This window comes from Nesoenas mayeri (assembly GCF_963082525.1).
Source record: "Nesoenas mayeri genome assembly, chromosome: 8".
Taxonomy (NCBI): domain Eukaryota; kingdom Metazoa; phylum Chordata; class Aves; order Columbiformes; family Columbidae; genus Nesoenas; species Nesoenas mayeri.
In genome coordinates this window covers 13824393-13846401 of record NC_137554.1, presented here as the reverse complement: position 1 = coordinate 13846401, position 22009 = coordinate 13824393, and the positions used below count along the sequence as shown (strand labels likewise).

Genomic DNA, 22009 nt, shown 5'->3' with positions numbered 1-22009 from the left:
AATTTAAAATTTTATGTTCTGTTACCAGCCGACTGCAATGCTGTAAGGCAAGTTTCCAAAGTACCCATGCAGACAGGCCGCTTAAATGGACAAAGTCTCTAAATAATTTTGTGTGTACGAAAATATTTATCCTCTATCTAATCTAGTTTTATATGCTATTTTTCACCTTCTTTTTGATGCAATCAATAAAAAGAAGTTTAAATCTGAGTTTACCTGTAATATACTTACTGCACATAATATACTGAAGGAGATTTAACTGCCACAATCAGTCACATCTAAAAAGTTACTTCTGTCCGATATAAATCACATATTTGGCAATGGCAGTAATATAATTTAAAAACCATCCAACCAACCTCACCAAACCCCCATGTTATTTGCAGTGTAGTGTTAAGGCACAACCATGGAATTGTCAATCATCAGACCCCACATAAGAGAAATACCTTTATCTTCAGCCACCAACCTTTTGAAGGTCTATTTATATTTCTCTTATGTAAACCTGATCAAAGCATAAACAGGCTCAGCATCACTCAGGACAGGCAATACAGAGCTACTCCATTGCTATCTGCTACTCCTAGACCAGCTATAATGATGCATCACCACGGTTATTTCAGTGGTTGAACCTTGAATTAGATCAGGAAACTGGTTCAGCCGAAAAGTAATCCTGCCTTAGTAAAGAGATTATTTTTCAGCCAGACTAATTTCCTAAGCTCACATTATGGACACTGAACTGATCTGGCCTACAAAATGAAAGACGTACAAGAGTGAGCAGCTACTAAGCAAAGAGCAGGGATTTTAAGTCACCACTACTTCCAAAAACATTCACTTAAGCAGAGCCTAACTTTTATCTTTGCTAATGACAACATAGCTACATTGACAGAAAAATTGGCTTTGGATGTACACCATGATTTTTTTATGGGCCATTTACAGAACTGGCTGCATTTGTTTTGCAATTTATGTATTTGTGCCTTTATGTTTCATGTTTTCACACTGTATTGTCAGCTACGATAATGTGTGGTATAAAACAAAGGTATAACACAAACATAAAGCACTCAAAAAGCTGTAGACAAATGAAGAGAGAAAACTCAGTAATGGAAGTTAAGTATGCTAACTGAAGCCAGCGACTGAAGGAAAAAATACAACAGTCTGCTCAGAAGAAATGGCAATTAGCTGAAAGGCAAATAAACAAAAACACCCTTGAAATATCTATTCTCTTCATCCGTGTGAAAGAGAAAAAAAAAAAGTAAATAAAAAGCAGCAAAAGGGCTGTAGACTGTTTTGGAGAAATCAGGTGTTTGCTAACTCCCAGTCACTCTGGAGCATCAATCAGGTTAGCTTCTAAATGAGATGCAAACAACTCTAAAATACACTTTTTAAATTAGAACTGAACTGGCCTTTGTTTGATTCAGTTTACAAAGCGAATAACTACTCTGAAAACAAGAGTTGTCAACCTTGCTTTTTTTTGGATATCAGCAGAGTTTGAATACAATATTTTAGTGAATGGTGAATTCATACGCTATCTTACTTCCACAAGTAATCTGCATACTTAGCTTGGATTAATTGCATGATCTCTTGACTGCCACTGGACCTCTCAAGGATCCAGTTTTTGCTCACTAATACATAAAATACTGTCCACCTTTTTAATGCATTAGTTTTCTGCCACATTGTCATTGTCTTATGGAAATGTCAACGAGCAGTGGTATTGGAACAAAGCACAAAGTAAGCAAAGAGAATGACAGAAGTGAGGAAGCAAGATGCCCACATTTCAGTGGCAGAAAGCTGATAATTTGCCTATCAAATCTTACAAAACTAACTCAACTCCCAATTCTTACAGTTGTTCTGTATGCTGAAAGGCAGACAAAAGTGCTATGAACTGACTGTCTGCTGTTCTGCAGCTTCACAGAAATACAACTGGAAAAAAGACAGATTAAGTAAAATCTTTTTTGCTTTGGCTAGAATATCAAAAGGTTTATAAGATGATTCAAAGTTATTTTACAAACCTGGTTCTGCAAAGTTTCTAAGAGGATCATCTCCCATAACCCAGCCATTATGAGCCATAAAATAACAGGCTTTATCCGGTTGATTCATCATAGTTTCTTCTTCCTGAAGAGTCAGCTCTTTGAATGGGTAAGTAAAATACCTATGGAATAGACAAGCTATTAAAAAATGAAACAAAACAAACACATAATGTAACCTAATCTGAAATTATCTGTCTTTGAAATTAAAAGATCTGCTATGAAGTGACTTGTAGATAAAACAGCTATTAAAAAAAAGCAGCTGCTGGACTAGAAATGATGGGGAGTTTTCTATTTTATAGCATGCCTCGAAGGAGGAAGGACAGGTGTTGCCACTATTATCTTGGTGTCAGCTGGTAGTGTAAGATTAGAGCCCCAGCTCTTCAAATACATGAATGGCATCAAGTACATCAAACTTGAAAGGCACAAGCTTCCCTAGTTCCACCTCTCTTCCACCTACAAGAGCAATTTGCACTATGTAAGGCTTCCATGTGCTCTGAGCATTGTTTCATGCACTCCAGTCACATTTGTTTACTAAACAGTTATCATTGTTGTTTAAAAAAGATAGTCAATGCATTGAGTGGCATTTGTACCCGAGAAAGAAACCACAGGCCTGTACAAATAAATGTATATTTTAACAAACTTTGGACTCACTTTACCTGGATAGGTTGTCATACTTTAAAAAAAAAAAAGCCACAACCCAAACAGACAACAAGCAAAATTCAACAACAATAATACCTGGTAACTAAAGGATGTTTTCTACTGATAGGACCCTTCTTAGGACCATGACCAGCCAGTCGTTCATAAACCACAGTCCCCACAAGACAATTGACAGCCTAGAAATAATTAAACCATGCATTATCATAATGCCTTCATTTGTTTGCAATTTAAAAAAATTCAGCATTAAGACACAGAAATTATAAGACCTGCTCTTGATGGTGATTTGTTTGTCTGTACTGTTCAGCATTCAGTTCCTCAACCCTCTTGCGAAACCAGTTACAACATTCTTCTATTGCAGCTGGGCCATTACTTAGCAGGAGGACATTAAAAGCAGAGAACAATTAGAATAATTTATTTTTGAAACATGCAATATACCTAACTAAAAGAAATGAAAAATCAAACTTTTCCCATCTCTGAAAATAATTTCATTTATTTGGTTTTGCAAATTTAACTTCGTGATTTTAATTTGTAAGCAATAGTACAATACCTGTGTGGTATGAATGTTGCCAATGCTATATTCATATCTACAGTACAACCAAGTCGTCTGTAATCAGGGTCCTGAACTATTTGAAGATGCTGATTTGGATCGGATTTAGTGCTCATTTTACCTAAGAAGAAGATAGAAAAGAGTATTCATAAAGTAAAAACAGGAATTACATTTAAAACATACACAACTTTTATGCTTCTAGCATAAGCAACATATGGGTAGATAAAAAGCTCTGAAGGGGGGCAAAATCTTCAAAGGCTTTACTAGCCCTCAAAGCATTCTTCTATGCTTAAATTATCACGGTAGATTTCTCACATAGCAAAAAATGGGATTATTTGGTTTTGCAGATCACTGTTAAGTGCACCTATAAGTTTCTTGAACTATAAATATATAATCCACGTGCTTTGGCAACATACCCTTTCTTTACCTTGAGTTAGAAGGGCTTTAAATTGCTGCACAGCTTTGTTAACATCCACTTGGAAAAATTCCCATAGTTTAATTTTTGGATATATATCTTCCCAAATTATTTTACGGATGCACTGTAAAAAAAAAATTATGTTAGATAATAACGTTGATGATGAATATAATTACAAAAAGCTAAGTGCTTGTACTGGTTGTTCAGAAAAAAACAAAATTTCAGGAGTAAAGTGTTATTTAATTAAATATATCTGCAAAGTATACATCATTTTTTGTGCGCTTCCACACCCTTAGAAATATTAAAGGTTTATTCAGCTATTTATAGCATGCATTAGTTTATACTTAGTTCTCATTCACTTACATTCAGGTGATTATCGTTTTCAATCAAGGGAGGGACCCCTTTGGCAATACACTTTCCATCAGCCACCATACAGGTCAGGTGCCACAGAGCTCTATCCAAGACCCACGCTGGCTTCAGGTGAGGAGAATTCACAAGGTTATAGCCACACTCCGGATGCATCCTGAGCCATTCACTGTTAGTGGCTTATTTGAGAAAGGGCATGGGGGTGGGGGGGAAAAAGTAAGTACATAAGCTGAACACTCAGCTGTTTTGTACAAACATCTTAACACCAAGAATTTAAGGTACTATGGTACGTATAGCTAGTTCACATTTCGACTAAAGTTTTCCATACCAATAGAAAATCATGTCTTATACAGAGGTGTGCATCACTGATAGCCATTTGTTTTGCAACAAATACAGTTGCAGAGAAACTTTTTGTTAGTTACATAAAAAAATGCAATAGTATGACCAGTTATAAGACACTAAATAAAACAAACAAAATAAACACAATGTACTTTTGTTGCAGGAAATACATCAAATAATGGACATTAAATGTTTTGTGTGTTGAAGGCCAAACATACATCCCAAAGCAACCTTTATAAAAAAAACCAAACAGCTTAGGCTATCTTATTCTTCAACTCTATCAGATGCTAAAAATGTACAGCCAGAGAGCATGACTGCACACACACACAGACAAAAAATAATTAATGAAAAATGTAGTTAAATGGGTTTTAAGAAAGAATTAGTGGTGACACTGTTGTGTACATAATCAGAAGTGGTATCAGGGAGGCTCGCACAGGAAGATGAATGCACTGCCTGGTGTGGGCAAATGGCACACTAGTTCACATCCAACACTGTCTCTATTTTCTAAACTTTCCCTGTAGTATCAACAAGTACCAGAAGATACGCTGAACATTAAGAATTAACTCAAAGAAGGTAAGCAACCTTCACCAGAAAATGAGTGTGATATTCTAATATAGACAGCAGTGTGACTGCAGCAGTGCAAGTAAACATATACATAGCAAGAATTTTTATTTTGGAAGTATGACAATGAAGAAAAAAAAAAATCCTCAAAAGTTAATTTCAATTTTTTGGAACTGTCCTAAACATTGTTTAACAGAAAATAGTCTTCATATATTCTTTTGAATGAATCTCAGCAATTGAAAAACTAAATGTTAAAAAAATAATGGCATGTATAAGAACAAGAAAAAATTTACTCGAGATTTTACAAGGTTCTTTAGAAACAGAACATATCTTATTATTCCAATGTTTTAGGAAAACAGTGAAAAATATAAGTAGTACTTTACACAAGCAAAAAAAAAAACCAAACCAAAACCAACAAATGATTATATTTGAAACATGAAGAAACACCCATTAGTGTGTCCAAAATTAAAGCAGGACAATTAACACCTAAACCCCAAGTTTGATTAGTTCAAAGAAATTAAAACAAAAACATCAAATGGAAAGAAACGAGTGTACTTTCTCAATCTGTAGTACAAACAGCTCTTCTGAACACCCTCTTACATTACATCTCAAGACCATCATGAACATGGCAAAATTTCATGTTTATAAGGTCAAACCATTTGTGGAAATTAACATCTTCATGGTTTAAATGCCACCTACAAATAAAACCGCCATACTTAGTTGAAGTTACATAAAGCAATAAGCAGCTCAGACTGTTAGAGGCTGTTCTAGGCCAGCTAGATCCCCCTTCTCCCTTTTTAAAAATATATATACTACCTCTACTACTCTATTCACCTAGCAAGACCCATGATTTTCTATAAAGGACTTCCATGAATAAATACAAGGAATTCTAAAGAGTCAAGATATTATTTAAATCTAAGATGTTAATATGAAAAAAAAAAAAGAAAAGAGTCAACAGGCCTTCCCCTAATTCTGGTATGGACCAAAATGATTTTTTCTGATCAGATAGGCTCCAGTGATTCACAATATAACACACACACACACACAAAAATCTAATTCTGCCAAAAAAGAAAAAAAAAAAAAAAGACTGAAATATCACTTGTGATTACATCTGTTACAGCTAGGGAGAAAATACAGGAAAGTATAAAAACATGGAAATATTATGATGAGGAATTACAGAAGGCAATTTCTAAAATTTATTACATTCTTATTTAAAAGAGTAATTTCACATTTTTCAAAGCACTAATTCATAGTTCTATAATTTAAACAGAAACTTGATATTAATATTATGATGCTCACTGCCCAGGACGTTTTTTTTCCCCTCTCCCCTTTATGAAGCTGAGAAAGGGTGGTGTTTGATGCGATTAGTCAAGCGTGTGGAAATGGGAGTTACTCAAGTGTTAAGTTGCAATTAGACAACAGTAGCCTTTTCTGAAAGATAAGGTAGATACAATTTATTTCTGTTCATTTTATTACTTTATATGATTTATTACAGCCACTGAAAGCTCAGAAAACAATAAAAACCCCTCAACTCTCCTATTTCTGTCTCCTGGTAAAAAGCAAATGCCAGCCAGTACAGCATTTTTGGTTTTACAGCTGCACAGAGATGTTAACATCAAAACCCAATTCTCACCGTTCTCTACTATGCAAGTGGTCTGTTCTCCAGCCCGGTGTGAAAACCGAACACCTCCACTTACCCATTTATTGCTGCAAGCAAGCTGGCTGACTGACCCAGGAACAGAGGGGAAGCATTGCCATTTCTGTACAGTTGTCACAGCCAGAAAGCACAAACTACCAACAGATACAACCACCATAAACTGAAGGGTCACAGGCTGTACAGTTACCGGCATTAGAGGATTTACTGTGAGACATCTTAAGCTTTTAATGCAGACATACTGCAGAATTAATAACTATGTGCAAGTACCCATAAGCTACTCACAACTGACTACACATTTTGTGTCTTTTATATTCAAATACTTCTACGAAACATGTTTTACAACTAAATCTTTCTAATGTGCAGGAATTAACTAATTTAACTACTAGGAATTACTGTTCAATTAACATACAAAAAAGAGGTAAATTGCCATCTAATCAAGATCCAGACAAAACTCCCCCTGAAAACTATTTGCCCATTTCCTTATTTCAAAAGCCCCCAAAAAAGCTTCACAGGCATATACAACTTTATTGTTTACTCAGACATTTATTAATGTATCTTTCTGCTTATGCTAAATTTGGTATTTAACAAAGTTTGGTGTCAGCTGTAAATCAAGAAGTCTTGGTTATAAACCTAAAAGTGTTAGAGAAGCTCCAGGGGGGAAAGAGGAAGAATAAAGTTTGAAAGCAGGAAACAAAGCCGTCAAGGATACATTGCTTAATGACACAAGTCAGTACCACGGCCATTCGAATATTTCTGTCCTGTTAAGAGACACTTCTAAACAGCCTTTCACCACAGTAAAAATGTTTAGTCATCCATCCCAATAAAGATTACTTTCAACTCCGAATGTAAATTGAAAAAGTCCTTCTACAAATGTAGCTAATTACTGTGACATTTTCCTTCTCAAATATATTTTGGAGTCTAATAACTAGACTTTGGTATTTCCGTCCATAAAAACATCCTCCTTGGTAGCACACAAATATACACAATAAAAAGATAACAGGATCTCACGCACGTATGAGAGAAACTGAACACCCAGTTGGTAAAGTGCAAGAAATTTTTTGTCCAAAATTGGGAGAATGTTTAAAAGCCCAATTCCCTCAGACACGTAGCCAATAACTATATTTAGTAACTTTGCAACAAACAGACAGGACAAACAACAGGGCCCACACTGCATTGCAGACTGATTGGACAGGAATGTTTGGCAGCAGTCAACACCCAAGAACTAAAGCAAATAAAGCTTGAAACTCACAGATATCTGTGGTTAAGGTTTCTCAAAGGACTGTAACATCAAGATAATCATGTGTTGTATTCTCTGCTACAAGAATGCTAATTATTCTGATTGTTAGGATTACAGCACAAGATGAAAACTGCACTATAAACATAATCAAAGTAAACTCATCCCCTAAATAATCAGCAAAATTATGAATGATGAAGTACTATGATTTAAATTTCATCAGATCATACTGAAGCCACTGTCCCTCAAGCAATTAAGGAAAGCCTTCAATGCGCTGGCATTTTCTATGCTTAAAAAAAAACCAACCAACAACAACCCACCCCAAACAGAAAGCTATCTATCTTTTTTCTTCTCCTTTCCCCAAAGACAGAGCTGTAACATTTCCTTCATTGCTTAATCCTACCCTCTTGGCCCTATTCTTTTTGTTGTCCCAATTAGAGCACTTTTAAGCAGCTACAAGAGTAACACCCTGTTTAACAATAAAATACTCCGTTTATGTCCACCAAATGATTCATAATGCATATCCCATTACTTACGTGGGAGCTGCACACTGCAGATCATAAAAATAAGCATATTATGAAAAATAGACACATGCACAGCTCATTAATTCTAAGACTGGCTCTACTCACTCAGGAATAATACCAAATTCTTTTACATCTGTTATGGAAACACATCAGTTATAATTGTAAAGAGCTGTCCAAGACTTGATAAATTCAAAGGCAAAGACAACTAAGTTGCTTAAACCAGCTACTAAAAGATGGGTTCAAGAGGGAAAAGTTAAGGGAAATAATTAAATATAATCACGGGACCAATCTGGTAATTAATACACACAAAAATCATACCAGTATGATTGTAGACTACATCTGTGATGCAAAGCATATTCCATTCGTTTTTCATTTTTTCCACAAGCGCTCCTATATCACTCCAAGTGCACTTTTTATCACGGCTTGAAAATTCCGGATTTACTTCTAACTGATCAGCCAACGAATAACATGATCGAGACAGTCCAAGCTTCTGCAGTGGTGTAAAATGAATCATGTTGTAACCTAGGTAATAAGAAGCCATTTATTTAGTACTTAAAGCTAGTGTTTGGAATAATCAGTGTAAATTAATCTGAATTGCCCCCTTGAAATTCTACGTAACACAAGCTTTAGGAAAGAAAAATCACACTGTCAGTTCTACAAACATCCAAGTCTATCTGAAGTCAAAGCCATAGAACAAAAGTGGTTTCCTGTATTAGGAAATCCCTGAATTTTTGCACCTCTGCAAATATTTTAATTGTTTGACTAACTTATTCTGTTCACTAAATTTAATCTAGTGGAAGATATTTAGTTTACAAACTGAAGAACAAATGAGCTGTTTACACTGAAGCTCTTTAGTGTAACTTCATTTTTTGATGATAAGGCAAAAACATACATCCCCTTTTATGTGTATTGACATTACCTGTTTCTTTTGCAACTTTAAGCCTGTCTTCCCATTCATGAAACGGTCCCAGACACTTAGCAAGGAATGTCTGGAGTGTAACACAATCCAAAGGTAACACATGATTATCAGCTCCAACACGCAAAATAGGATCCACAACTATGTAACCTCCACCACTTTTTTCATTCCTAGGAAAAAATAATTTTCATTGGTATAGTAAACACCCAATGTACCATTCAGTTTCAGAAAGAGAATCCAACAAACACAGCTCTTTCAAGAACACAGTAGCCCAGTACAGCAGTTGGGGGGAGGTGGGGAACAGGACAGCAGGACACCTGAAGAAATTAGGAAACTCTGAAGAGATGCTCGCCTCTTAGGCATCATCTCTACCAGACTTACAAGAATACAACTGGGATACAGAGCTTTAAATGCTCTGCAAAAGTGAGATACCTTTTTTATTTTCTGACACAGAGTACTGGTTCCTCCTTTTATGATATGGAAAGCAAGAAAGCAAGCATGACTCCCCATCTTTTATACAAACACCTCCATTTGGAGTACCCTCCTCCAGAAGAGACCTGAGCTAAGTGCCCTTTAAAGCCTAAGGGAATTTAACCACACATCTTCCTGAAACTCAGAATACCACACTACAGTCAATCCAGGTACTGGCACTCACTTCTGCACTTCTGTTGAAGCAAAGGAGGAAGTAAAGAATGTGAAGTAAAGAATGACAGAACTTCCACGCTAGAAAGATAGAAAGCAATCATCTTCAAAGTTGATGAAGAAAGTAGAAATTAATCATTCAGATACTCAGGATGCTGATGACTTCAACTTGTAAAAATGGCTTGCCTTTCCAGCATTCACAGAAAACTGACCAACTTTGTCCTGGATACTCTCCAGAATATTTTTTGCATCAGAAAGTATTAAACAACCATCACAGCTACTGTCTTTCATTAGCAGGTTCAGATAGGCCCCACGGTAGCAATTTGAAAAAACGCCTGGAAAAAGTGTGTTTATTCTTCACAGTGATTTCCTCAGGTTAAAATGTAAACCAAGGGACAGACTGCACTTGGCTGCAAGTATAGAATTTCACTTACCCAAGACTGAAATAGTACTGGTATGATCCAGAAATCTGGAGATCCAGCTTGCAGTATTTATCAGAGTCATCTTCTTTTCCTGTGGGATTGTGCCATGACAGCGTCCTGAACTTGTGGCGATCAAATACTTCTCCAGAAGCTGGATAATTTGTGTACACAGTAACGGGTTTGCCTTGAAGAGTTGGGCCCAAGCGGAACTGTAGCTCGAAACCTCAAGGAAGAAAGATAAAATCACGTTATCAGGAGAACTAGATATTTCTATTCTGTAATTACAAACCATATTTTGATATTGTGTTAAGAAGAAAGTGCATCAACATATTCACCAAGAGTTTGAGCAGAATGGTGTATTTCTATGGCATCACCTCTCCCTACTTTACTAACATTTTTCTTTGCATACTTTACATATAGTTTTTCTTTACTTACATGGTACTATTCAACTCCTTTCCAATTTGTTCCTCTTTGCTATATGAGAGTCTTTAAATAAAACACAGCAAAACACCAGGATCATCAGTCTACGTACAATTTTATGCAGATTTTGGATTATGTACTATTAAAGTATTTAGCTTTATCAAGTGTATATATTAAACAGACCCATGAAAAATCTGGAAAATACAGAAATACATTTCAAAACGGGAAATATTTCAAATCCCTTCATTCTCCACTGAGAGTTCACTAAACAATGCTACATTCCTTTCGTTTTTAACTGTAAAATGAAATGTACTTGTGTGTAATCTACAATGAACAAACAAATTGTTAAACTTTCAGAGAGCTCAACAAACCAAAGGGAGTTTTGTATATGTGCTGCAGGTCGCATGCACATCGAAAGAACAGCATTTAAGCTTAAGATACCCATGATAATGAGAACAAAATTAAGTTGAAATATTAGGACCTGAAACCATACTGAAGTCTGCTCAGCTGGATATGAAAAATTCAGTTTAGTCAACAGGTTTCAAAATAGGTTTCTACTTGCATATATGAGGGCCACCACCATGTGCATGGCTAATTAAAGGGTCCTTTCAAGTGACCAAAACAGGTGTAAGTGTTTGCACAATAACTTTTACTAAATTACATGCCAGTCATGTAATTATCTGTGGTGAGATGCCCGCTGGCCCTAGCAGTCCACAAAATTTGGAGTAAAAGAAACCTGAATATTTGTAAAAAGAGAAAACTATTAAAACACAGATAATTAATTATAAAGTGTGAAAAAAAAAAATGAACAATGACAAGTTCCAGTATCTTAAGCTGAAAAAAGCCATTTGCTTATTAAGTAGAATCACGGGGACTCTAATAGCAGAATTCAATATCTGAGTACATTTAAATGCAAGTCTCACCAAGCTCAGAGTTTGTCTTATTAACATAATCACCACTGCACCAAACACCACTATATAAAGCATTGCTTTTAGGATACGGATGTCTGTCAGGTAAACTGAAGCTCATTTGACTGAAACCAAAACAAAAAAACCACCACAACTTTTATCAAAAATCAACACTTTTGGAAGGTTAAGTACACTCTCCTCAGCAGCATCCTGACATTACAGGGATTACTAAAATTAGAGCACAGGGATATATGCCATTGATATCTTATTTCCTGTAACAGTTATACTGACAACAGGAATGCTGTGCTCAAAATTAGCTATGCCCTCTCAGAGACTGTTACCAACAGAGGCACTTTAAATGTTTGATAGCCACACACTTCTGTGTGACTCCTTCCAATAAAATGCACACAACTGGAAGGATAAGTTATAAAAGGAGGTTAGGGTCAACTCTGCACTTGTTCACTAGTGACATTTTCTTAGATTACACTGTCAGAAAAATTTGAAATCAATATAGTTGAAGATAATTCTTTTTCTCAAAAATCAAAACCTTGTTCCTCTACCAAAGTACTTTGATATTAGGTTCCTAGATCAGTAGCATAAAGTAATAAGACCTGCAAAATTTCATGAGTAATAAAAATTGTTGTATCATTCAAAATGGTTTCTAAAGACAGTTTTATGGTCTGAATTTGCTGAGCAGCATAATAGTGGACCAATTAGTAGTCTGGGTTTGTTGTCTTTTTTTTTTTTTTTTGGCAAATAGACTGAGGAACACTTTCAAAGAGAAATAATGTCAAGCTCTCAAAAACATGCAGCCAGAATACTAACATAGCACAGCTACAAGAAATCTGACAGGCAAGGTAAGCTTCAGGAGGAGCTAAAGATCTCGTATTCTAAAACATTATATCAGAGTTTTCAAAATGTTACTAATACTGATACATCTCAAAATAATAACATTAAAGATAGAGTGCTGCATAACACATTGCAGATAAATACTAGAGAGTTGACTTATGAGGGCAGGTTATAAAAGGAAAGGGCCTAAAAACCGCTTGGCACTTTGTTCCCATGCAGACTGATGGCTCCCAGCCCATCTGCTCTCCATTTCTCAAGGGTTTTATCTGTCAGACCAAACTGCAACTGGAGCCTATAGAGCTCTGCAGTCGAAGCAAGCATGTCAGAAGTTATTAAACACTGAAATAAGAAAAATAAACTAAAACAAACAAACAAACAAACGACCACCACGGCAGGCTGAGCTCCCTTTCCACCGCTACCCGAAGAGGGTGGCAAGCTCCCGGCCATTCCCTCTCAGCCGGCCCCGAGGGTTCCTCGCCGAGGAGCAGGAGGCCGAGGAGGCCGCCGCCCCGGACCCACCTTGTTCCAGCCTGAAGAGGGTCTTGTCCAGCTTCTCCATCTCGCCGAGGTGCAGCAGCCGCGTCTCCTTACTGCTCGGCATGGCTGCGGCCGCCGGCCCGGCGCTGCTCCCGCGCCAGGAGACTCACTTCGGGGAAGGAGAAGCGAGCCCTGCCGTGAGGAACAGACAAAAACCCACAGGTCAGCGGGGACACCCGCAGACGGCGGCCGCTCGGGAACGCCTCAAGCCGCCGGTCTCGCTTACATGTTCCGCAGCCCCAGGGGAGAGAGACGAGGCGCTGCAGAGCGGGGACCCGGGTTCGAGGCAGCTGTCAGGAGGCGCCCGGCCCTCCCCCGGCCGGGGACCGCCGCCGGCAGCACCCTGGAGCAGCACCCGGAGCAGCACCCGGAGCAGCTCCCCGTCCCACAGCGCGACCCGGCCCGCAGCCAGAGCGGCGGAGGTGCCCCCGGCCCGAGCCGCCCCGGGGGGGGGAGCCTGACACCTGTCACTCTCCCCGCTCGCCCCGGCGCTGCCGGGAGTCACCGCCAGGCCCCTCAACACCGCCCTGCCTCCGCGGGGAGCGCTGCCCGTCTCAGCCGCCCCACCATACTCACAAGCGGGCCCGGAGAGCGGCGGAGGCGCAGCTGCCCGCGGACGGTGACAACTGCCGAGGCCGAGCGCAGCCGGGGCGGGGGCTGGAGCAGCCCGTCTGTCCTCGCCTGCTGCGGCAGCCCCGGGCTGGGCCGACCGGGCGGGCAGCCACGCACTCGCCAGCAGCCGCGAGCCACTCGGCGGCACCGCTCTTTAACTCCCCTTTTCTTGCTTTTATCTGAAACAAACTTTATTGGTTCCGCCGCGGCCGCGCACGGAGACGGGCGGCGTCTGCTCAGCTCCCGCGAGAGCGCAGGGCCCGCCCGGGCCAGGCTGGGCCTGCCCCGCCCCGCCCCGCCCCTGCCGGGCCCGCCCCGCCCCGCCCCTGCCGGGCCCGCCCCGCCCCGCCCCGCCCCGGGCGGCGCCCCCTGAGGGAGCGGTCGCCTCGGAAACCACCGGCGCTGTAGCGGCGCTGAGCGAGCCCCGAGTCCGGGCCCCGGACACCCCCGGCTTTCGGGGAGGGCAGCGCGGCGGTGCCTTATCTCCTGCCGTTGCCACAGAACCCACCAGCGCCTTTACACACGGCTTGTGCGTGCCGGCACGAGAGGCCGCCCCTGAGGGAACCATCACCTGGAACTAGAGCTCCGTGTGATTTACCGGCCATTCCGCTGATGAAAACGGGACTAAGGCCGCCTGGACAGCCCGGCTGAGGCCTGCGGGCCCAGCCGCTCTTGGCGCGATGGGAACGCCGCTCCGCGGGCGCAGGGGCCGGCGGGGCACCCGGCGCCAGGCGGCGGCTCCTGCCCCACGGGCTGCGCTGCAGAACAAACATGATGCCAGCCGGGCTTCAGTGCTATATATAGTGCGTGGACAAGGCTACAAACTCAGGGGATCCGTCTTTGACCAAGAGGCAAGGTGGCTTAAAACAAACAAACCCCAAACAAAACCCAAACACCGTCCTCGTTCATTTGAAGCACGCTGTCATCTGAATCACTGTCACCAGACAGCCCTTACCATTGCTTTACATCGCAGAATGCCTGCGACAGTTGCTCCAGGCCTCTCACCACTGAAATCGTGAACTGCACCCCACTGTAAAGGTCAGCCTTCCAGCTCTGGAAGGTCAATCTATTTTTATTGCCTAGAACTACGTCAAAAAAACCCCCTGTACTTCTCAATTTACAGTCACTATGTTATAATGTTTATTATTTTTGTTTATTTTCAAAGGTGGTATAGTTTGTGGAACTGGGAGGAGTCAGCAAAACTATTTAGGCTTTATTTCCAGTCATTCCATACATAAGCTTATAACATTGTCTTACTGCAATGTGTTCATCCAGTTCTGATAAACTCAAGGGCAGCGCGAAGGCCTTGATATTCATGGAAACATTTCCACCCATTTCAAACTGAGCTTGCAATCTTTCGGTAGCTATTTTTTTTCCTTCCTCCTTCATCCTCTCCTCCCTCTGAACATTTTAATAAATCTGTTTGTTCCTCATTACACTTAGTGGTTTTTTGTATTGTTGAGAAATGTTTTCCTGTTGGTGTAAGTAAATATGTCAACTTTTATGCCCCCTGAAAATATCAGGATCCCTAGATAGACAGGGGAAAAATTCCTAGTAAAAGCCCCCTGTGTGTTCATGCAGCTGCCCTAACATTAACCTCAGTGAGACTCATTCAGATGTGGTTCAAATGTGATACTTCCAATCTGGATTATTTTACACAGATATTTCTTGGGTGCCCAGCAGGATTGTCCTCTCTTCCTTGTCTTTCCTGAACTACTCATTCCTTACTCAGCTCGCTGGCCTGTGTGCTTTGTATACAGGACAGACTCACACTTAGCAGAGGCCCAGCTCTCCTGGCATGCTGTCTGTTTCCTCTGAATAGGGCATGTCCTAGTAAAGGAGATACAACATAGGAATGGAAAATACAAGAAGCTCCCACAGCATGACAATCATAGGAATGAAACCAACAGACACATCATTGAAAGATCTGGACCATCTCTTTGCTATAGTCCCCAGCAGGCTTTGGTATCCTGAAGCGACTTTGCAATCAGTCTGCCAGAGTCTCGCCTCTTCCTCCAGGTTTGCTGTTGTCCTGTCACAGACTGCAAATGGGGTGTGATTTAGAAATTTCATAAGCTGCTTATGCCATGAGGAAATAACACCTATGTAGCCAAGTCCTTTGCATAAATAGCTACCCCAAACCACATGCTGTGAAAAGCAAGAAAAACCCAAACAGGTATTACTGAAGGCAATTTTACCACTACTACTAAGTTTTAAAATGTAACTGGTTTTCCCTATTTGATAGGGACACTCAGCCAATTCTGATTACCAGGTTTGTACTGCCACAGCTTCACTATACTATGCATTCAGACAGGTTTTGAAATGTATCCACATTTATGAACAAGGATTTTTAAGTTTCTCAAGACAAAAATCATTAGGAACCAAACTAGTGTACAACCTCCTCATTCCAAATCCTGAAGCAGTTATTTTGACCAACACTTGTGACTGTAGCTAAAACAGAGGTTAACAGTGGAAATGAAGGACTTGATCAACTACACAGCAAACAAGTTCCTTAACTACTACTAAATCACTTACTAATTAGAACAGTATCGCTTCATTTGCCTTCAATTCAATATAAAAACCCCACTATTATAAAACATACTGAATGAATATAGCAGGTCCCTTGATTAATTTTAATCAGGACAGCAGAGCAGACTGCTATTATCCTTCCTCCATTAACATCACCTTTACACTGGCACATCCCTTACAGACTTGGGGCCTGTGTTAATTTAGCAGACGCAAATTGAGCAGGCGTTCTGTATGTGGGAACCCCACGGGCAAAACACCAGTGCACAAGTGCTACCATTTAGCATTGCAGATATTGTGTAGGACACAGTCAACAGCAATCACATATGGCATTTGCTGCACTGGCATCTAAATGGTGGATTTCACAGTGCCATTTTATCTTCAGTTTGCAGTCTTTCTGTGTGTGATATGATATACCACAGCAGGAAAAGATCAATAGTTACTTCAAAATAAGAGTGGATACCATATCAAAGTCATTATTAGGAAGTAATTTTCCAGCATTTTCAAATAAATTAACACCAGAATTCTTCAGTCCTTTTACAAACATCGTCCTAGTACTGTCTCCCTTCCCACCTTCTCTTTTGCAACACAGGATCACACAACACTCATCCTGGCAGTGGCCTCAATAGACTCTGGAGAGCATGTTCACCGGGTGTCAGATCACACGTCATGTTGCTTATGCCTGTTGTAAAGGTTATGTGTAGTAACTTAGAAAACTTACAATGACAATACTATTTTATTTTTTTTAGTAGCAGAACAATAGCTCCCAATGACAACAATAGAAACCAACTAGCACAGAGAGAACTTAACTGAACTTCTAACTAAAATTATAGGCAGATTCCTTTGGCCTGTATGCAGGAGATATGAGACCGTAAAATTTAAAGTGATAGCACAGTTTTTTCTCAATGCCCCACACTCATGACCTGTAAATTCATGAATTAACACTGTGCTATTGTTCAAACAATAGGAAGCTTCAGAGATGTTGAATCTTCTGTCAAGCTTTTGTCTTCTAATGGGGAGATCTCATCCAGAAATGCAAACCTGATTTTGAAAGAAAGCTGCTTTTCTTTAAAACTCTATGTCTGCAGTTTGATTAGACTGCAGTTTTTTTTCTGTGAGTTAGATCTTTGCTGTGCAGTGGCTGAAAACAAGTGCTGTTCTTAGGCACATTATGTGCCCAGCAGACATTTCCATATGGCCTTAGACATTAGAATCCAGTATTGAGAGAAAATATTGGTCAGAATATGGAAGTAATCACCTGCAGCCTATTTTTTTTTTTTAAATCTCTTCTAAATAGCTAAACAGATTGCAATAGCCTCATAGGCAGGGAATAAACAGTAGGCTAGAATAAAAATGTCTGTATAAATAAGAAATCAAATGAGATAGAGAGGCTAAGACACTAGCCTATGCAGTCTGCAGTTTGTTCTTACTGAACATGTAAACGCCCTTTCCTCTAGTTTCTTGGCAGTGTTGTTTGACCTTTCAAAGATGAACCTGGGGTCATCATGAATTTTTGGATGGCAGAAACATTTATGGTTTGTTTATAAACGCAGCTCAGCCGTTCTTTTACTGTGTGGCCTCAAATAATCAATGCTCTCTGCTTTAACTTATGTATCAAGTTAGACTGCTGTTAATTTTTAATAGAAAATTGTAGAATTCAATGCATTTATCTTTAAAGTAGTCTAAATTTTATTATAGTTACATGTAGCTTTTCCCTTAGTTGCTTAAGATACATTTAACTATGCGTTAGCTAACAGCATCACATTAACTTGATATAAATAATCTTCTGCAAATGTGGTAACTCGGCAAACAAAAATTTAAATGAAGCCACTGAATGTTATTCTCATACCATTCAGCTTAGCTAAGTGTAAAATAAATTCACACATACTGGGCCAATTTTTGTTTTACAATTGTACCAGTTTGCTGAATCACTACCAGCACTTTTATCTTCCTGTAAATTGTTCTTCTTTCTACTGTATCAAACTATAGTGAGAATACCATGGATGTTTTACTGGTCCATTAAAATAATAATAATCCTTAAATCTTATCTAGACAGCTCTTTAAGCTCAAATGGTAAACAACTGAGTGGACCTGTGTCTGTTATATAAAATTGGCATCTGATTTTTAAGCAAAGAAATAACTATGTACTAGTCCCACACAGCCTGAGGTTATCTGAAAGCTAATACTGAGGTCTGTGGGCTGTAGTGATTTAAAGAGTCTGCCACGCTGTGGTATGTTGCAGATGTCACCAAATGTGTGACTACAACAAACATTTGTTTTAAAAGATAATTTTCATCTTTTCCTCATCTTCATGCTTTGAAACAAATCTTATTTCTTACTGACAAATCACTTTCAGTCCCAGACCTCTTCTCAACCAGTTTTTATATTCTACCACCAAGTTAAACTTGAGCAGAAAGATGTTGCAAGGGTGGTTTGCACTAGAATGCTTCAAACCTAAAATTCAGACTGACAAATCTTTTGCCATATAGGAATAATTTACAGTTGAATTATTACCAAAGGCTGCTACCAGAAATTCCAAATTCTTACTTAATGTTTGTCTTATTCATATTATCAGATCTTCTGGCGAGACATGAACTTGAGCTTAGGAGTGCTGCTCAGAAGTAGCTTGCCCATAACTGGGCAGCAGCTGCCAGGGGTACTCACAGGACGCAGGAATTACTGCTGTATGCCGGGGCAAGCTGCTGCTGCGTAGTTCTTTAGAGTATCTTACCTCTGTGCAACCTACTGGCTCTCCATTCCAGCTGAATTCTTGTTGGAGGATGAATTGCTGTCTCATACAGTAGTGCAGTATTGATATTTTGCCTCTGAGTGTGTCAGTGACATATTTGCTGGGTCGCTGCAGGTGCTGTGCAGTAGGTTCTCCCAAAGTCTGGAACTTCCTTGGAGGTACCAGCTTGCACAGATGATATACTAACCTGGCTCTGCAAGAGGCAGCTTTCCACACCATCCCTAGACGGAGTCACTTTACACCTCACTGTGCTCATCAAGTGAGGATTGCTGCTTATAGCACTTGAAAGCTGGTATGAAACCATCTTATCTCTTTTTGAAACTCTCCTATGTTGGATATGCCTTTTACCAGCTCTGTTGTAGCCTGATCAGTTTATTAGCTTTTGGAAGTGTCTGCAAGCATTTAGGTGAGACTTGCTAAAGTAAGAGCTAAAATCCCCACAAGCATTCCTACCAAGCACACACAAACATCACCATACAGCTCCTACACGGGGGTACTGAGCATGTACTAACCAGCATGTTGCTCTAACCAACAGCATTGCGCATCATGGATCATCCCTACAGAACCATTGCTTGTGCTAGAGCTCAGAGCAATCTCAAACCCCACAGTCTGAACAAAGAATGCAGTTATAAGCCACGAACGAGACAAATGGAGAACTGCTGAGAAGGTGGTGAAAAACTGGAAGTGGGTTGTTTGTGAAAGGACCTCCAAGATGGAAAAGAGTGGGAAAATCAGTTCCTAGTCTGAAGGAAAGTTAGAAGGAAAAAAGCTGTGGAGCAGAGGTGGAATTGAGATTGGCTGGCAAAGAAACTGATCGGCACACAGAAAGGCACTGTATGAGATTTGAATTAATCTTGTAGCTCTACATTATGAATGTGTAATCAGGTTTAAAGTGCCTTAACCTGAAGCATTTACAGGTCAATGCTTTTGCCAGCAAGCTCTTTGCTCCCCGTGAAATGGAATAATAGCATCTCATCACACCTTGCTGATATAATAAAATTAATAATTTTTAAAAGCACCACAGAAATTATGAAAAATATAGAAAACTCAAAGTTAATAATTCAGTACTTTTAGTAGTTTGCATCAGATAAAGCAATGTCCCACATCCCTTGAAGTTGGTAAAATTATTTTACTGCAGTCCATTAACCATTGATTTAATTGTGCTGTGCACTGAATTAAGTGGAGCCTCTTTCAGAAAAGTGGCAGGTTGTCATTACATCATAGCACCTACACAGGCATGGCTCAGATCATATCAGGGAACCAAATTAAATTCTTTCATTTCAGTTAAGCAAGGAATTGTGGGGCTAGTTCAGCTACTGATGTGTCAGAATAGAGATACAAAAACAAGCGGGTTTCTATGTAGTCAAGAGTGGAAAACCTTATTTTACTTAGTGGCTACTGCCACCAGGTGGCTAGTTAGTGCAATTGACTGAAAGCCGTAAAATGCTTTTTTATTTTAAAATACCTCTGGGTAAACAAGTGTTATATAAATACATTTCCAAGTGTGAATTTTTATGTGTGACATAAAGTTTAAAAACAGTGAAAGTAAAAAAGGCTGATTAGTAAAGGGGAATATAGACCAAAGAGAAACAGACATAAAAAGGATATTTCTGCAAGTCAGTGGAATACATTTATCTAGTTTGTAGGTTAAGACTAAGTCAATTGATAAAACAAATTAGTATGAAACAGTGCCAAAGCTCAAGGGAAAATAATTAATTAATTATGGGAAAAATATGTCATCCTACATTGTGACTTTTATCATCATTTATTTCCTTTTAGATGGTCAGGATTTCTCCTTCTTTGGAGGAATCATATTACTTTGGTAGGAAAAAAGTCTTCCTAAGATAATATTATTATTATTTCCTAATACATATTTAGTAAGATAATAATGCTGAAAAGCTTGAAAAATGCTGAAGTCTAGTCTTGTAAATGTGAGATACACAAGAAGGAGATTAATAAATACAGGTGTCAGAACTGTTCTCTTCACAGGAAGACCAGTATCCTGCATGTATTCGACAGAATCTAAACGACCTTTTTCAAACACATGTGAATATATGAAAACAGTGGTAACAAAAACTTCTTAGATCCAAGTTATCCATCATCAAAACAATCTGATAGGTATTCAGCCTTTTTGCACATCAAGCATTTGAACTCATGCAATATTTCACCGTGATAATGTTGCTAGTAGCATAAAGAAACCATTTGCTTAGTGAACACGTATATGAAACTTGGGCAAGGGCTGACCTTCTAAAATAACACAGTTTTTGCTCTATAGTTAGCTTAATATCTAAGAGGAAATTTAATTACAAGGAACCATGTAACAACATGGGTTCTCTTCAGACCTAGTTTCAATGGCTTATTGTTTTTTATATTATGTTTGGCTTGAAAAATACCATTATATGCCTTGGACAGCACAATATTTAATTTCCAAAATTATATATATTCTACTTAATTGTTTCCTCAGTTCTTAAGCAACAGAAATTCCCCTTTTTATACTCAGCGTGAAGTCTCCCTTATGAAAGTCCTGGTGCTTTCAAAATAACAAGCTGTCACTTAGTTCCTTGAGATCCTGTAACAAACTATGCAAAAAAGTCATTAGCTTCTTTTCATGTTAGATAATGTTCATTTGCCACTTGACATTGTCATCCTCTGACATAGTTCAATAGTTGGTTACACAACTTTATCTCTCCTCAAGCTTGCAGGAAGATTAAAAAACAACCACGAGCCCTCTGTATCTGTGATCATTTGGTTAAGCTAGAAACTTCTGCTTTGCGATAAATACAGAATTATTATGACCACACTAACAACTATAATTGCAGTACACTTTACAAAGAAGATGCATCTGCAGACTTTTTATAGTTCATATATCCTAATGCATTTTATTTCTTTGGTACATATTGGATATTGACACTTAACAAATCAGCATGCAGTACTCTTTCACAGAAATATTTTCATTAAAGCTGTAGAACTATTGAGTATTATTGCTTTTTTGTCGTTGTTTTTTTTTTTATTAAAGAGACAAGTATGTTTGCATACTGTGTCCTTCGAGATAGATTGGTGCTTGCCTATGCAGGAGGAATATGAGTACTTGTACTTAGTAGCTACAAAGTAAT

The 22009-nt window shown here is 39.1% G+C and overlaps 1 protein-coding gene across 2 annotated transcripts in view; it reads right to left on the bottom strand.

Annotated features, from left to right (window-relative positions):
• The window catches only part of AGL (amylo-alpha-1,6-glucosidase and 4-alpha-glucanotransferase), a 35112-nt gene extending 21333 nt beyond the window's left edge, over positions 1-13779 (bottom strand). For both annotated transcript variants that reach the window (XR_013922448.1, XM_080349116.1), the window contains exons 1-11: positions 13586-13779; positions 12992-13141; positions 10308-10518; positions 9235-9401; positions 8634-8837; positions 3998-4179; positions 3647-3758; positions 3220-3340; positions 2939-3041; positions 2751-2848; positions 1998-2137 (exon numbers count right to left, since the gene is read on the bottom strand). Coding sequence is in view for 1 of the 2 variants with exons in the window: in XM_080349116.1 (XP_080205242.1) it covers positions 1998-2137; positions 2751-2848; positions 2939-3041; positions 3220-3340; positions 3647-3758; positions 3998-4179; positions 8634-8837; positions 9235-9401; positions 10308-10518; positions 12992-13073 (1420 nt within the window). In the remaining variant the exon portion in view is untranslated. The remainder of the gene's footprint in view (positions 1-1997; positions 2138-2750; positions 2849-2938; positions 3042-3219; positions 3341-3646; positions 3759-3997; positions 4180-8633; positions 8838-9234; positions 9402-10307; positions 10519-12991; positions 13142-13585) is intronic.
• Between the last annotated feature and the right edge of the window lie 8230 nt (positions 13780-22009).